Source organism: Neopelma chrysocephalum, unplaced genomic scaffold (genome assembly GCF_003984885.1).
Source record: "Neopelma chrysocephalum unplaced genomic scaffold, ASM398488v2 Primary Assembly neopelma1_44, whole genome shotgun sequence".
In the NCBI taxonomy this organism is placed as follows: domain Eukaryota; kingdom Metazoa; phylum Chordata; class Aves; order Passeriformes; family Pipridae; genus Neopelma; species Neopelma chrysocephalum.
Window position 1 is genome coordinate 13,115,968 of NW_020897703.1, and position 18,332 is coordinate 13,134,299.

The 18,332-nt window shown below is 36.9% G+C and overlaps 1 protein-coding gene across 2 annotated transcripts in view; it reads left to right on the forward strand.

The window, feature by feature from the left end:
- The window catches only part of OLA1 (Obg like ATPase 1), a 118,678-nt gene that overhangs the window by 26,267 nt on the left and 74,079 nt on the right, over positions 1-18,332 (forward strand). For both annotated transcript variants that reach the window (XM_027678528.1, XM_027678527.1), the window contains exon 4: positions 5,654-5,781. In XM_027678528.1, the coding sequence (XP_027534329.1) occupies positions 5,654-5,781 (128 nt within the window). The remainder of the gene's footprint in view (positions 1-5,653; positions 5,782-18,332) is intronic.

Here is an 18,332-nt window from a genome sequence, read left to right on the forward strand (position 1 = left end):
ATCAAATGAGATTATAAGCAGAAATGAGTAAAGTGAGAAAGGATGAACCAAACTGCTTTAAAACTGTCAATATTTGTTTCATTCCTTGTTTGCACCTGTAAGTGGGTGAGTTGTCTTGCACATACACATTCACAAAACACAAAACTTATTGCACCCACAAACATTTCTATTTCACTTAGTCTGTTTTTAATCTATTTTGGATGTGCTTTTCAAACTTAAATTTTAAAGCAGTCCTGGTTATCTCAAAGGAGGATAATATGTAAATTGCAACTACCCCTCTTCAACTCTAGCACTGCCCATTATACTTCAGGATCTCTGTTCTTTTTGTCAGGAGATTGCTTTAGTTTGTTCTGGTGCATTGTAAGCTGATAAAATTCATGCATTCAGATCTTTAGTGATCAAGCGATGGTTACTGAACTAAATCTGAGTAATTTCCCTTGCTGACTAGCTCCTGAAAGTCCTTTGCAATATTAAATAAAAGTTCCCTTCAGCTCACTGTAGGATAGGACTATCATTATATGACAGCATACTTGGATACTTGATAAAGTTTTAAAGTCAGAATTATTAATCAGTTGCTGGAAAGCATTATGTAGAGATGAGATCAGCAGTGGGACTTTCTGAGTGACATCATGTGGGACTTAATCTAGATTTAAGAAGAGCATTTATGTAAATGGAAACCACCTGTAATTCGAGAGTGAGACACCAGTAACTTAGCTGGATGTAACTAACATATCAGCATCTGTAAGCACATCCAAGCAATCCCATTTTTTACAGAAAACGACTGAAAATTGGCATGTATATCCTGTTGTTAATGTTCTTCCTTTGATGTCACTGAATTTTTCTGCTCTTCAGTTGGTTCTGAGCCTGTGTAAATCAGCTGGGCTGCAATGCATGTTCTAGCATTGCAAATTTGCCAGCAGTTAATGAAAGACCTTAAGTACTAGTGACTCAAGCCATCTTTTCTGCCTGATGGGAGAAGGCAGAATTTCATTAGTTGTATTTTTTTGGTGTAATAACTTACTGAATAGGTGTTTGATATATACAGGACACAGACTGTGTTGTAATCCACATTGAATCTCTTACCTTTTTATGATTCATATAAGTGCAATTTAATTAGCAGATTTTTCACTTCTGGTTCATGTGCCATTAGGTTCAAGTCTTGTTTGTCAGTACCATGGATAAAATGCTATTAATGAAATCATTCTTGCATGGAAATGATCAGGGTTCATCTGCAGTACCTAGTTCTTCAGAAGCAGATTCCTTTAATAGCCCAGTGAGGGATTTTGCTTACATTGGTCAAAACTGCTTGCAAGATTGATTGCAGAAGCTGTAAGTGGGAATACAGTCTCCTGGAAGAGGGAGGGTTTGTGAACTGTTCATTTCAGTTTGGAAATGAGCCAAAAATAGCAGTGAGGACATACTGAAAGTTCAGTGCCTCTCTAAGAGGTTATCACAATATACATGTTCTCCTATGTTGCTACTTTTAGGTCATTTGTGAACTCTTAACAGATGACTCCTACTTAAGTTGTATGAATTTTCAGGAAAGAAGAATAATTTCTAACAGATTTAACATAGATGCTTTTAAAGGTGAAAGAGCCTATGCTGAAATTAGGAGATGAGTAGCACATTTGACTTTACCAAAGAGAAAGGGAAGCTGGACTTTATATCTTAATACTGAAGAATCTGGCCTTTTGGGTATGTGGGACCTATAGTATTAGGTAGAGTTTGAGTTGAGAGAAAGTAAGAAGTATCTAGGCTTACTGGAAGACTGCTGCACTTTGAATTTACTTGAAGCTGTCATATGGCTTTCCAGGGTATTGTGGTGGATGTGAGATTTAAGTAAACTGTAGCAAATGCTGCAGAGAAACTAATGGGGTTTTGTTTGCACTGGTGAAGAGAGATTGTGGAAACCTAGAAGTGTAAAAACCCAGGGAGAGAAACAGCAATTGCTACAAAGCAATTACTAGTGGAAACCCAAGAAATAAATGTATGCCTCTTCCCCTCGAATTTTAGAAAAACAATACTCACAACAAATTAGAGATACCATATATGTATGCATTTTAGAAGCAAATAGGTAACTGGCTGCATTGTACCATTCAGAACTGCTGTACTGGGCAACAGATCAGGTACAGAAACTCCTCTTGCCTGTTTAAAAACTGTTTTGGACTGAAGTTTGAAGTGAAATTTGAAACCAAGTTGGTGAAAAATAGGCCTCATCCCCTGTAAAGTGTGTAACCCTATGGATGTGTAAGCCTCTTATTCCTGAATGAAAACTGTAACCACTGAACTACAAAACTGAACTTGATCTGGCCCAGGGAGTCTTTGTGCTTTTTACTGCACCATCGCTTATACAGTGAAGGTAGGACACTAACACAAACCCACTGTTGCTAGGTGAGGTAAAAAAATCCTTGCTCAAGGATTATACCTGTGATTAAAATACAGAGATACTTCTGGATTTGGTATTCTGTTTCATACTATTCATACAGTTACTATAAATTCCTGTGACATGCTTTATGGTAGGTTGATGTTGCACTGATTTGTACAAATGATCTGCTGATGCCACCTGTTCCTGATGATCATTTGAGGCTCAGTGACATTATGCTAATGCTGACTAACGAATCTTAAGAAATGGAAATTAATTTGTTTAGAGAAGGAGGAAAAAAGAAAATAGAACAATCCAGTTAAGGCTTCAATAACCATATTTGAGGTATACGATACTTTCCCACCGTTGTGTGCAGTGTTTTCTCTTTATTTAGTTTCATGATGTTTACTGTTTGTCCTTCGGAGTACAGGAAGGTGTGACTAGCTTGTACCTTTGTCTGCTTTTCTCTGTATTCATCTTTCTGTGATGAAACAGATATTTAGACCTAGGAGTGGGGATAGTATTAATTTGCTTGGAATGTTAGCATTGTGGTACCCGACGTGAAGGTGAGAAAACGTCCTGGAAACCCGGATACTTCAAAGGTCTCTTGCTCGTATTAGTCAACTGTGAAATAAATGTGCCGTGGTTTCTTCCCATTGTCTAGCAAATGAGGTTGAATCTGGTGATAGAGTGGTCATCTGCATATGAAGGTATCTGCCTTGCTCTAATGTGGCATCTTTGTAGTGAAAGTGTGAATTGTTCTGATGGCTGGTCAGGAAGTTAATCCTACCAGAAAGGTGAGAGGGGAGCATACAACATTTCTAACACCACCTCTGTTTTTCTTAAAACAGTTTAAATGACAATGGAGAAGTGCTTTAAAGAGCGGTATTTTTCTGTCTTGCTTTTGAGTTAGTTATATGTCAAAAAGCAAGGAGTTCTAACAAGTCTAACTGGGAAGTGGCCACTGTTTCTTCTGAAGTATGTCAGCTCTGTGTTTGTATCAGGCAAAAGGAGTTACTGGGTTAATGCGTTAATAGTTACTGGCTTTTGTCTTCAGAATGTGAGTCGTTCTTGGTAGTGCCTTAGATAAGGATTTGTTGTTTCTTAGTTTGTGTACTGGTAGTTAAAAAAAAAAAGGTAGTTTTCTAAGAAAACCGTAGTGGGACAAAAATGAGAAATTTGCAAAATTGGTTTATTTCAGAATGTTCTTATATTAATGTTCTTTCTACTGCATTCCACAGCATTAACATGCAGCACATGATATTTGTCTTCCCAAGCATAGGCCCTTCTTTTCATGGGCCTAGTGAAGTTTAAAGCTAAAAGTCAGCATATTGTGTACTTGGATTTAAGTAACTTGTACTACATTGTAAATATTTTCATGTGTATTTTTTCAAAATCACCCTTCAGGGTATTCATGCTTCTTTCTAAGCTCATCACAAAGGTATTAACGGCATGAAACATGTCATTAAGTTCCTAATTTATTATACCTGACAGGTTTAGTGATACTTTGAACTTCAACTTGGTAAAAAAAATTTTGTCCAGATCTGGTATTGTGAAATTATTTTACTTGGAAGAGATTATGTTTCTTGGGAAGTGTTAGAGCAAGATTGAAAACAAAACTTTTAGATTACCACTCTTCCAGAAATAATTGGTGTTCCATATTAAGACAGATTCTAGTGGATCATCTCTTCCCAGATTAGGGAGTTCATTTGAAGTGAGGAGGTACACCTGCTGATATTAAACCATGTGTTGTGTTATTTGCAGTCAAGTGGAAGTAGAATAGCACCAAAGGAAAAAAAGTTGGAAATGTGCTTTTTTTCAACCTAAGCCAGTTGCTCTGAGCAGAGACAGTGATCCATATGTTTCTGTAACTACATTTTTTTCTGTCTGGGCCATAGCTGTCGTACCAGGCACTGGGATAAGAAAAGAGTTGTTTTCTGATGCCAGTGGATTTTCCTGCTCTTACAGATTTGACAGCAGTCATGCTGTCAAATATTTCAATATTTGAAAAAAACAAATGTATTTATCAGCAAGTTGTCACACTAAAAAAAAGTAAAACTCAGTTTGGGCTGTGGACAGGAAAGACTTCAGAAGTGTAATGCTGCTCAGAGAAGAATTTTGTATAGGGCTGTTTAGGAGGTTACTGGCTAGGTCATCCCTAGCCCTCATTCCCATCTTAGTGGTTGCTTCTGTCTGTGAGCAGCACTGCAAAGGCAGGTCTTTGGAAGAGACATCTTAAGGTAGACCACAGAATTTATATCTTTGGATTTGAATCTCATGTTGAAGACACTCACTATAAAACATAACACTCACCATAAGACCCGACACTCACTGTGTAACAGAACACTCACTGCTTTTCAAATTGGCACTGTGCGCTCCCGCAGGCTGCAGAGCGCATCACTGTCTCTGTTTATGGCAGTATTGTCATTTGTGTAGACCATGTGAAGGTGCTTTTAGTCAACACCTTTTCACAACACCTTTTCACAAAGTTTTAGTGTGTTTTTGTTTGTTTTTTGAGAAGTAATTTGGTTTAGAGTATACATGAAAAAATGACTACCTGTTAAGGTATTTGCTAATTTTAAAACAACTTGAGAATTTGCAGAGGATAAAAGGTTTGTAGTTCATAAATTTCTATATGCATTTTCCATTAGTTTAAAAGCTTTTTTCCATTTTTGTGTCAGGTAATTTGAACTTCATGACTATTATGTTGTTGCTGTATAAAATGTCATGTGGACATGTCTGCTTAACTCTTTGCTGTTCACTGTGGTGGAAAACATTGCAGCTGTTTACATTATAATACAAGCTTCATCTTAACTTGTTTTCTGCTTTGATCACTGCTAGTTTTAATCACTACTGTATTAAAAAATGCCCTTGTCTTCTGAGAAAGTTACAGAACTGAATGGTAACCTTAGAGGTGTGTGATAGCAGAGTGCAATGGCCATTTGTATGTCTCATCCCTTTGATGCTGTGAAAATTGTGCCTTACACATTATAGACTTTATGCCTGCTGAACCAAGGTTGTTGATTATTGTATACTTGTCTGTATAGTTCCAAAAAACTAGTTTACTTCAAAATTAGTTTACTTAATTTTTCATAAATATTTACAGAGAAATTAGAGAAGGGTTAGGGTTACAAGGGAGGGGGGAGAATTTTGTAATACATTCCATAGTGTGATGTTTAACTTGTTCTAGAAAAAAGAAATGTTGGATTTTCATGTTTTGAATTTATTTCTGTGCCAAAAAATGTTTACTAATATGCTTCAGTAATGAAACTTTTGACTTTCATATTTCAGCAAAATTCCAGCATTTTTGAATGTGGTGGATATTGCTGGCCTTGTGAAAGGAGCCCACACTGGACAAGGCTTAGGAAATTCCTTCTTGTCTCACATTAACGCCTGTGATGGGATCTTTCATCTGATGAGTATGTAAACTTATTTATCTGTTTTCTCTAGCGTAAGGACAGCATTGTTGTACTCTAATAACTGTGGAGCACATATCCATTGCAATTTTAACCTTTACCTTTCAATTCAAAGTCATCATGTTTTGGGTTTTTCCAACCAAGATGATTCTCATCCTCTGCTCTATAAAATGTATGCCTTTCTTCATAAGCATTGTACTGAAGACTTAAAAAGGAACTGGGTTTTTGGAAATCTGGAATAATTGTTTGTTATTTTCTTCTGCCAGTAGTGTAGGGCAGTTTATTTAGTTTCTTAAAGGAGGAAGAATGGAATGTGATAATAAAAGGATGAAATGGAAGTAGAAAATGAAAATAGGGAGTTAGTAGCAGATTCTGTGATTCTGTTCCTCACAGGGCAAGCCTCACTTCTTTCCTTTTCCTGATGTCTGTGTGACTTGTATTGAGTCTTGAACACCCCTTTACACGTCCTTCTCCATGTGAGTTTTAAACATTTCTCAGTTAGACCAAAAGTTTTCATTCCCTTTAGTCACCTATTTGCACAATGTAGAACTGGCCTTCAGAGTCATATAAACAGCAATTACAACCTTGGACTTAAAATCTCGTTGAAAGTGTATGTTGGTTTGCAAAATATACTTTGAGTATTTAAAAAGGTTTCTGGTCAGAAAATATCAAGCCTAATGTTTCTGCAGATTTGAGGAAACTGGACACCTTTGTTGTTGTCTTTTTGGTTGGTCACTATGCAGAGGGTAAAGAGACAATAGAACAAAAGAAATGAAAAAAGGTAGAAATACTTTTTATTTGGTGATTGGTGCAAAAAATTCTTTGGGCAGGGTGTTTCTAGAACAAAATCAATACTAATATAGTAATATATCAGTATAGTTTAAATATTTGTAACTACCCGAGAACCATTCTTACAATAACACTGGAAAAAGGGGGAGGTGGAGATGTGTTTCCCCAAATACAGGCTGTCCTGGGATTGATACTGTTTTGCCAGGTATGATAAACTTTTTATTCTTGCTCTGTTTTGATACTTGTATCATAAAGGCGTGTTAAGGAACAGATTGAAAAAATAGCCATCGGAAAAGATGGTTTTTAATCTATATGTTGAATAATCCTAAACATTTGGTTCAGGTAGCTATTATAAGGGATAATACCATTTGTATTTTTCATTGGGGATTGCAAGAGGAATGAGATTATTGTTGTGGGTGTTGATTGCCTAATAAACACAAAGCTCTTTCAAAATACTACTTAGGGATAATAATAATAATAAAGCTGATACAAAATTTTATGCTTGAGAGATATAAAATTACTTTCTGTTTCCCCCTGTGAAATGCATAGTAGTTCTACTTTCCCCAGAATACTAAAAAAATGAAGATTTGATACTAAAAATAGTAATAGTCTTCTGGTAAATAAATTTTTTTTGAAAGAATCTATTAGTTATATAACACAAACTCTAGTTAAAACCTAGAACTCACTGGAGTTTTTGACATGCCATGGTAACTTATAATATAAAAGTGTATAAACCTTTTTTATATGCTGTAATGTTTTTACACCCATCCACCCATCAGAATTTTTTCAATGAGTCTGTGTCATGTCTGGAGCTTGCATGGTTTCTGTTTGATTATAGAAACGACCTAAACTGCTTTTGTAAGTCCTTAAACTTTCCAGATCCTGAGAGGATGAAGCTCCTTTGTTGCCTTTTACCAGGGTTTGGTCCAAGTTCTTAATGAACTGTGTATCTTTGGGAACCAGTGCCCTGAAAGCAGCTGTCAGTTTTCAGCCTGGCAGGTAGGCAATAAATACTGAACCTCTGCAGCCACATAAAACTGACTTAAATGGGTTACCAAGGCAGGCTGCTCCTATTCAAGGAGAATAAGCAGTGGGCTGGAAGGTGAGGCTTGTATGCCAGCAAGCTGGAAAGGAGGTTTTGCTGAAGAGGAAGAGAAGATGATGATGATGATAATGATAACATGTTCGTAAGAAGAGCTGTACTAGGAATTGATCTGGAGACTCTGCATTTTCAAAGCATGAAAAATTTAGTGTTTGTTTTCACTAAGGTTTTGATTAGATCTGAATAAATTTTCACCTTTGAGCACTGAAAGTGTTGCTCCCTTTCTTATGCTGTTGTGGTATGTACTTCTGCTGCCCATGGTGATGGCCAGCATGGGAAGCAGAGTCCTTTGGAGAACTGGTCTTTTTCTTATTGATGAATGCCAGGCAGGAAGTCAGAAGCAGGTCATTGTGGGATTTGTGCTGTAAACTTCAAGGTCTGCATGCCTGAGTTTATTGAAGAAGGGCTTGTTTGACTTAGCTTTGTTCTGTTGGTATTTTTGCAGAAAGAGTTTGAAAATTAACTCACATTGTATTAATTAAGGTAACGATAGGCAAGGAAGTGGCTTGCTAGGAATTGGAGAGCTTTTGTTGAGTATGAGCCAAACTTTGGATATCTCATCAAAGGTATTTTATAGTCTTAGGCTAAACGTTTTGATCCTGTTTTCTTTATTCATTGAGGATGTGTCGAACTGTGTTTTCTTTAGGACAGAAGGTTTATTTGTGTTTATTTAGCTGCCATAACAGAATACACTGTTGCTACCTCTATGGATGGCTTTTGAAGAAAGCTGTTGCCTATCAGTTTATCCACTACAGAGCGCACAGGTGAGCTGCAGCTGTAGTACTTTCAAAGTAATTACAGTTATGTTTTTGTTGGAACTGTGGAAGTTCTGTGTGGTCTACCCAAACTGTTTTTTGCATGGCATAAAGCTGAGGAGAAATGAAAACTGTTTCCGTGTGGCAAATTCTCTATTTTCCTTACTTCATTTAGAAAAAGACAGTACTCCCACCTCGAAATGGCTGTGTATTTTCAGCCTTCAAATTTCCTTATCCCATGTAGACTGTACTTTCTACGACAGACATGGTATTCATTAAATCAATAAAAACATTGTTTTTATGTCTAACCTGTATTTTAATATATGCAAAGAAGCAGGCAACATCTGTGAAAACAGCACATGGTAGGGTAATAGGACAAGTAAAAGGAGAGGTAAGTTTGTGTTGAGCACCACTGTATTTTTGTACATGATTATTAACAGTATGAAGCAGATTCTCTTACCTCAGCAAGCAAGGTGGTTAAGTTTTCATATACAGAATAGAGCAGTCCCTTTTTGGGGTTTGATACTTCCTGTATATTTTTTCTATTAAAGTGGACAAAATGAAAATTATTTACTCATATTTAAACTAAATCATTTGACTTCCATACACTTAAAAACAAAAATTTCAGATGTTATCCCAGTTTCATAGGGGTGTAATTTACTTTTGGCCAAATCCAGTTATCAAAACCTCAGAAAGATATACTTCCTTACTTATTGGCTGAGTGAAGGGGGAATTTAATTTTAAAACGGTTGTGTGTCCTGGATAGTGGTGTCTACAGCATTAGTACCATAGTAACCTGACACATGCTTTAAGGTAGTTACAGCTTTGTTCATCTTCCAAGTTTCACTGTTTAATTTGAAACATTTTTGACAGTTCTGTTTTCTGTGTTTCAGGTGTATTACAGTTTTTACTGAGGCAGCAATGTTTTTGTGGTTACAGAAGGGAGGCTATTTGAAGGTTCTGATAGTGTTTCTTCCAAGTTTCATGGCTTTAACCACCTTTCAACTTTTATGGCAGATCAGTCACAAGTACTTGTAGAAAATTACTTTCTTTGTATGGTGGACTATAAATGGCAAGCTTGTTACAAGTGTAAATTTACAAATTGCTCCTAAACAATGCTTCAGTGAAGAAAATGGTAGATGTCAGTATTTAGTCCCTGCTGTAGCTCTGTCAAGCTTTTAAATGTGCTGGATGTTAAACAGCCAGAGCTCTTCATGTTTTTGAGTTTCTCTTCCCACTGATATCCTGCAGTCCTAGTTTTCTGGAAAATATGTTCCACTTTTTTTTTTCTCTTATTTTTAGTTTCTTTAATGAAATCCAGTCTTTTCAAAGTTACAGAAATGGGGAAGACATTTGTCTGTAAAAGTACTTTGCCATCAAATGCTTCTTTTCAATTAATAAAAAAATATGGGGGTTGGATGCCCAATGTTAGGAGTAGGGCAGGCAACACTGGGTTTTGTGGAAGAACTTGAGAGATCATCTGTGTGCCATCAGCTGGTGTCCCAGTCCTGCAGAGGGACATGAGAGCTGGGGGAGTGCCGGCAGGTAGGGGTGGGAAGCTCCTGCTCTGCCTGGAAGTGCTCTGACTTTACAGCAGAGGAGCTGCAGCTGCCTTTTAGGAGCAGGATGGGGAGTTTGGTAACTGATAATCTGTGAAATCTTGTTCTTTGTGATAAGAGTGAAAGAACCATGAAGCTAGGTAAACATCCCCTGCGGTCTTATAGAAGTGACTGGTATGACCAGTGTGAATTGGTTCCTAGAAAGCCTTAATTGTGCTTACTCCAGTTTTATGTCTGTTAAAACTGGAAATGTTTAGTACACTCCCTGGTTCTGCTCCTTCAGGTTTTAGGTAACTTCTAAACCTGTTTGCCATTATTGAAGGCTTTGATAGATATGAATCACATCAGCTGAGCGTAGTTTATTCTTGTTTAAAATAAGCACTAATCAAAACTGAGTTTGACAATATTTGTACTGATTTTTGCTCAGCATTTAAAATCAAGTTAACTTGATTATTTTTTTTATCAGCATGAGGGATGATGGTAACTCGCAGTAATACTGCCAGTGTTTTGATTTGCCTGTAAAAATCAAAGAGGTGATAACAAAGTTATTTAATTGAATAAGATACATTCTCTTTTTTGACCTAATTTTTTGACTTTCTATGAAAATGTGTGTATTTTCTATATAAAAATGCTAATCGTTCTGTAGCTTTTATATAGCTGAGGCATGATGCATTTTTTCCCTCCCATGTTCTCTAAGAAGAAATCATTGCTGCTCCTGGAATCTGACTGCTACAGAGAGGAGGCATGTGAGGATATCACTTAGCCACACTCCACTGCACTAGCATTTCAGTGAGCAAAGTATGAGTTACACCTCATCCCTTCAGCATGTGTGTTCCGTGCATTGGGAATCACAGTGGCTCTGTTTATGCAGCTGTAGCTTGACTGTGTCACTGCTAATATCTGAAGCTGTTTTTTCATTTTTACAGTGTGTCAAAAGTCACCTTAAAATATTGTAAACATAGCTGTCTTACAAATATTTATTGTCTTCGACATATTTTGGTTCCATTTTTTGAAGATGGTTTGTTTTTGGTGTATTTTACTAAATGTAATTGCCACTTATTAAAAAAGGGTTGCTCATTTACAAATACAAACCTTTCACTGCTAAGCTAACAAAGTTTAAAAATAGTTTGCCCATATTAAACTTGTTAGTGTTATGCAATCAAGATGTATTGCTGTATGCTATTGAGTAGGTGATCGTTCTTACTGAGATTCTCTCTTCCTTCTTATTTGTTGTTAGAGTAACTAAAAGCTTAATAAAATATTTGGAGTAGCTCACAGTTCAGCTTAACTTTTTAGCTGTCTTCCAGTTACTTCTCTATATTAAATGAAGGGTTTCAAATTAAAGTGGCAGTTGTGGCTGTGAATTAACCTGATGCTTGGGGTTTTTTTGTTTGTTTGTGGGTTTGTTTGTTTGTTTTTTGTAAAGTATTGTATAGTGTTTTAATTCTGAGAAAAGGTTTTGCATGGGAGATATTTGTGATCACAAAGTTGTGAAAATGGCATTCCTCTACTCCTTTTAGCAAAGTTATCACCAAAAGTGAAATAGTTTATATTAGAAAGACTATTTTTGCATTGTATGTTGCAATTTCAGAATATCAGGTCACAGAAAAAACCCAAACCCTTTGCAACCCTCTTGATACTGTACCATGTTCTGTGTGGTAAAACAGGAATGGGAACAGTGCCTTCTCAAAGGCGATGAAGTTAAGTTCTGAAGCAAACAACATTATAGAGAGAAATTCTATATACATACAAGTCTTCATTCCGCCTCTAGATAATGTGAAGTAACCTAAAGGAGACTGAGGGGAGACCTCATCACAGTCTACAACTTCCTCATGAGAGGGAGAGGAGGGGCAGGCACTGATCTTTTCTCTGTGATGACCAGTGACAGACAGGACCTGAGGGAATGGCTTGGAGTTGTGTCAGGGGAGGTTTAGGTTGGATATTAGAAAAAGTTTCTTCACCCAGAGGGTGGTTGGGCACTGGAACAGGCTCCCCAGGGAAGTGGGGATGTCCTGTGCAGGGCCAGAAGTTGGACTAAATGATCCTTATGGGTCCCTTCCAACTCAGCAGATTCTGTGATTCTGTGAAAAGGAAGCATGTTTGAATAAAAACTCTTTTTTTAAAATTTTTATTTATTTGGACATAGAATTTGGTTTGAGGCAAAAAAACCTCTAAATCCACAAAGTGCCCAATAAAGAAGGGATTTGAAGGGTAAATGATTCATGGAAGACAGATTTTCAAGAAGTACTGCCTTTACACAAGATTTATTGCAGGGAAATGCAGTTGTCATTAGTGTCAGGTACTAGCCTTAAGCCGTTTTGGAGAACTAGTGCTGTCTTGTGCTGTTGTATTTTTCTCACTGGATCCAAGGATGGAATGGAAGCACCACAGACATTTTGCTCAGGAACAGTGTTGGTGGAGAGAAGAAATGTTCACACAGACATCTACTCAAAGAAACTTCTTGAGAAATAACCACATAGGATTGGAGTAAGTGTTTGTGCAGCACCCAGCAGAACAGACAGTGGATGTGAATGAAAGGTGAAGTAGATTATGAGTGAGAATGGGTGTTGCAATGGCTGTTGTCTTTTTCACGTGCCTACTCTTCAATACAATAACATAGGAAGAGACCTATGATGAAGGCTAATGCTCAAAAGCAGTTGTCTGCTGATGTAGTCTATTTTGTAGAAGCACCTGAAGAGCAGAAAAGAACCTTGTGTGTGCTTTGCATAGTAGTACATTATTGTCCAAAATGCTGATAGTGGAATTAAAGGACCAGAATGGGATTCTTGTGAATCTTCTGACGTGTGGTTTGAACTAGTACTACCTTGAAACCTAAACCTGCAAGAGGGAGGGAGACATTTTGTACACCAACATCCTGTTTGATAGATCAGTGCCAGTGCAGGATCAACTAGCTTAGTTTGGCCAGCTGTAAAAAACTTTTAACTAATCAGATTTTTCATGTAGGCAAGAAGATAATTACTGGAAGGGCAATAACCTCCTAAGCTGAACGATTGCAGAAGAACTTTGCAAGACCTGTCATTCTTGAGCATAATATTAGTGTGTTTGAGATCTAGGAAATCGCGTTGTAAAATCACCCACATCTTCTATTCTGTTGCTGGTGTTTCTTTCCTTTTGATGTGCATATATTGACAAAATTTGTGAGTTTGTACCTCAGAGCTGTTTGCAGTGTGCTGCTTGCGGCTTTGTTTCCCACAGAGGAGTGAATTTGTTTTCCTGAGCGTGTGGGTGCACATTGTGGAAAAGGTGCTGGAAAATTGTCATCACTCCAGTGAGTTAGCCTTTGTCTTTATTGAACAGTAAATTACATTGCCAGGCTGAGTGAAAGTGATACCTGAGCTTTAATCCATACTCCTCTAAGACCAGGTAACTGCAGTTTAAAGCACAAAAAAACTCATGTAAGAGTTTAAATAGGCTTTATTTTTAAATTTCTCACAAGTAGTTGTTGTTCTCAGGGCTGAATAAGCCTCCCCGAATATATGGATATTAGGAGCAAAAATTTATACATTGCAGATTAGTACAGTTTTAATCCCTTATAATTAAGTAAATGTCTCTCAAGGATATACTTTACTTCTTCAGAAAGGATGAGAGCTGTGAATGTTCAAACATTTTGTAGCTAATTAAACACTCCAAAATTTGTTTTATTTTGAGGTTGCCTCTTGATGTCACAAGTTGAATTTTGATTGTATAGTACCTATGAGGTTTCATTTCAGTCTCAAATATTGTAAAGTCTGTAATTTTAGTTAATTACTTATTGAGAAGGAAAACCATTGTTCTTGCATTCTTCTCTAGCCATTATTGAAATTTGATAATACTAGCATTGTTAGTCTCACGCTAATTGAAGTTACAGTGGATTTTGGAGGCCTCTGTCATTCATCTTTAGCATAATACCCTGTGCTTCTCTATGTCCAGTTTCTTTTTTGTATCAGAACAGATGAAAACATAAAAATTTCTTGTCTAAAGGCCACCACCCTTGCTGGAGTAGCAGCATCTAATGCCATTCTATTTATAGATGGAACTTGTTAAGTTTCCTCAGCAGGGACTTAAAGCTATGACCTCGTGGGCCAGAAACAGGAGAGCTGCCTACTGAGCTACAAGGGCAATCTCTCAATTCTAAAGAATACATAGAAAATTTCTAATATACTGTACTGTGAGTCATAAAGTACTTGACCAGTAAACCCCCCCCCCCCCCGCCAAGAATAAAGACTAGGCAGGCTATCTTTACTGAGTCATTGCTATTATTTGACCTACAACTACTTTTATTATAGTTCTGCATGTGATTTGGCAGTGTATAATTGCTATCTAGGCAATACAGATGAGTTTTTCTCTGTAATACTTTAAAGAAATTTTCAATGTGTGATGGTGTTGGGGAGTACAGGGGACTGTTTCTGAAATACATGTTTGAGTGGGAGTCTTTACTGATGGTGTAGGGTATCCTGGCTTTTTTAAGGCGATGATAGGCTGTTCCATGTTTCTCGAAAGCTTGAAGGGAAAAATACTACAGATGGATTTTGGTTTTTTGGCATTTGGTTGGTTTGGTTTTGGTTTTTGGTTTTTGTTTTGCTTATATGAAATGTGAAAGCCTGTTTTCCTTTGGTCGGAGGAAGGCTACCTCAGAAAAGGTAAAATAACAGTTCTTTGCCAGACTATAGGAACATAAAAAGGTAAGTGGCTGATTGTTTCACTTTAATTAGCTGCAGTGATTGTATCAGAAAGGTGAGTAGTCTGTAAACTGAGAATATTTTAGCATCCCTTTCAGAAAGTGGCTTTCTCAAAAGTGCATTCCTCAAATGATATAGGGACTTAATTGCTTTTTGTTGTGGGTTTTTGGTTTTTGTTTTTGTTTTTAATACAGAGTCTTAAGGAAAACTTTAAAATAGGTCTCTACAAGCGCTTCCAATTTAAACATAGATGGCTATGCTTCCTAATAGGCTGGGCGTGGGCCTGTGTTGGATTTGTAGACAGCAGTAGAAGTTACCTGTTGGTGCTCAGGGGCTCTTTGTTGCTCCACAGTTGAGTATGGCAAGCAGATGTGCGAGTGTGTCAATATCGGATGAGCTGATGTAATTATTTCTGAGGCTGACGTGACTTCGTATTAAAACAGACAAGGAGCAGTTGCAGAAGTGATTGCGATGCATCATCTGTGGGAGTGGTGGTGTCCAGGTGATGGAGGAACCAATGCTTTGGCTCCTGCTAGAGCTACAAGTAGTGTAGTGTAGCTTTTAGTGCCTTGAGGCGAGGAACCGAGTTACTCTGAAAATTTTTCTCTTTGTCTCTTTAAATAGGAACTAAAGTCTAAGAATTTAAGGAAAGAAAAACCTGGGAAGATAGTAATCTAGTTGAAGAAGGGATAAAATATATTTGAAGTGGCTATGCAGAAGAGCAGAACTCTTTGGTGCTGGTTTGTTTTATTAAAAAGAACTTTGCCATGTCATGGTTTTGTGTTCAGTTTGTATTCCGTTAATGTGTGCTTACATCATTGGATGTATGTTCATTGTATTTAGGTTTATAGTAAGCTTTATACTTGCAAGTTATTTTGAATGTGCTTTATCTTCTACTAGGTCTTCTGGCCCTCAAAATATATGAATTAAATTCTCCGTAATTATCTGGGTTTGTTGTACTGGTATTTCCATGATGTATGTATGCAATTGCTGTGTACTGAAGAGTGGAGCAAATACTGCAAATGAAGACCAGGAGGAACCTGGTTTTGGGTTTCTTATTCTGGCTATAAGTTACTTATCCTAGACAAACTAAATAGGGCTCCTAGGTTAGTTAAGATATGCTGTTGTAAGACTTAATTAAAATATACCTCCTTTTTTTTGTGTGTCAGGCAAATCTGTCTGAGTTCCTTGGGGTGTCAGTTTAGAGTTCCTTCCTTTTTCTTTGCCTATGAGAGTCTATGAGACTGTTTAATAAACTGACAGAAAACCCTCTGGTTCAGTTTTCTTTCAGAATTGCTATTTATTGGAGCAGGCCTGGTTTCCACAATGACCAAAATACCATTTTCTAGAAAAATAGGTGTCTGTCCCTTTCCAAGTCAATACTTTGTGCCAGACTCGTACACTGAATAAGAATGTCTTTTGAGAGCTGAAGCAGCTCTGCACTCCAACACCTTTTCTCTTCTATATGCTGCCACTTTCTTCTGTTCTGTTGAAATTGATTGTGGAACCATGTAGTAAGAGGGCTTTTGGTTTTTAAAAATAACCATATTCTTCTGGCTGGGTTATTTTAAAAATAGGCCATTTCTCTAACCAGATTTAGCATGTAATGCAGCAAACAATCATGCTGTTCTAGCTGAGGGAGCATTAAACTGAGATTGGTAAGTTGAAAAACATTTGTAAAAAGCACAGGTAAATAGGAAATACATGATGCCAATGGCATCTTTTTTTTCATACTTTTTCTTTCTGTAAGACTTAGAGATGTTTTCGTTCAAACCTTGCATGTTGTCCACTGGAGAATGAGGAAATCTGACTTTCTGATGACTGTTATTTATGCTGAGATGTTAGTGAAATGCAGGGTTTGTTTGCAGATATGCCTTTATGCTGTTATAATGCTAAAGTATTGATGTGCAAATCTGCTGACTTCTTTTGGTGAGCCTTTAACAAAGATAGTTGTGATGTTTTCAATAAGCTTTCCAAACTTCCTTTTCCATCCTGATGAAGCCCAAGTTCACATTGGCTGAAGATGAAATTTTGCTTTTCTATTTGGGTTTACAGGTGATCATATATTAATCAGTTATCAAAGCATCTGCATCTCAGCAGAAACTCTCATGGTCTGGTTTTTTTCTGTTTGTAACTTCTCTTGCATTTGCTCCTCTCAGGTTTCTCCCTGATATTTTTCAGTGTATTTCAGGATGTATTTTTATCCTGAAATCTTGTGTGGAAGAACAGAATTAGCATTGGGATGGATTTAAGTGCTGGATGTTTATGTCAGCAGTAGTTGCTAGAGCTGCTTTGAAAACTATTGTTTTAGTTTTGATGCCAAGGAGTCTCTAGCCTCAAGCAACACCCTGAAGCCTCAGTGCCTGGAGGCAATTAACAAAATACGTGAGTTATCAGGCCAACCATTTGTTCATGTGAAATACCTCAGAAATCTTATTTTTGGTTCTTATTTTGAGTTTTGCAGTTTAAGTAGAGCTTCATCTGTTGTTGATAAAACAGCAAGAAGATTCTTTAGAACTTCAGTGTTTATCGTTATATACGTAATTAGTTTTCTGAGTATTCAGGTATTACGTGGTTAATTTCTTTTCTGTTAAAGTTAATTTAAAAGACTTTCTTTACAAAATCAAACACTCTCTCTGCTTCCTTCTCTCTGCCTTCATTTCCACCCCCCAGCCCCATCATACAGGTTTTTCTTCCAATAAGGTTAATGGCAGATAAGCTTCTGTGCCTCAAGCTCACTTTACTAGTTAAACTTTTAAAGTATGTTTGAGCATAGGTTGGGGTTTCAGTACGTACCTAGATAGCTGTTACTGAGATATCAATTCCATGATGCTTTTTGAATATTTTTATGCACCCAGCTTTGGCAATTTGATGTGAAAATTGATGTCTCAAAACTAAATAGCAGTAGGAATGGGAAGTCAAGTGTGTGAAAGAGTTGCAAAAGCAGGGAAATGTAGAACTACAGGAGTGTAGGTTACCTGAGAGGGATTGCTTGCTTTCAGAGAAAATATGAAAAGAAGCAGAGGGAATCTGAAAGATAGGCATTTTAAGACTCTGGGTTGGGCTGTTCTGAAGTGTCATAAAGCAGAAAAATTAATCCAGTGAACATCACCATAGAAATTGTGTGTCTGTGAATATGTATGTGTAGTGTACAAGATAAGAAATATTGATGTGTCATATATTTTAATTGTTAGGGATGACATGGTAAAATTACCATGCAGAGGAAACAGTCTGATATCTCGGTGAGTTTAATCTGTCCAAACCAGCAAACACTAAAATGTTTTGATCATTAGCAGATGATTATTTCATAGTTTAATCATAAGGCAGAATATAAAGCTTTCTTTGGTATGCTTACTGCATTTTTGTCTTCTCAACTTATCTTCCAATTTTTTAAATATATAACTAAATCAGTCAATATTATTCTAGGTTATTTTATTTCATTTTTAAATTTTTAATCTGGTTTATCTGTGTGTTTATGGTTTCTTTTATTTTGCTTGTAAGTCTCTTGCACTTAAATGCAAATGTGAAGTCTTTTCCTGGATTCATTGTAGCATAGAGTTTTAATTATTTTTTTCTTTTATAACTCTGTGTGCTTAAAGAAAACAAAACTATTCACTAGATTGTGCAGTATTTAGAAAAAAAACTCGTCATTTCTGTAATGCCACTCTTG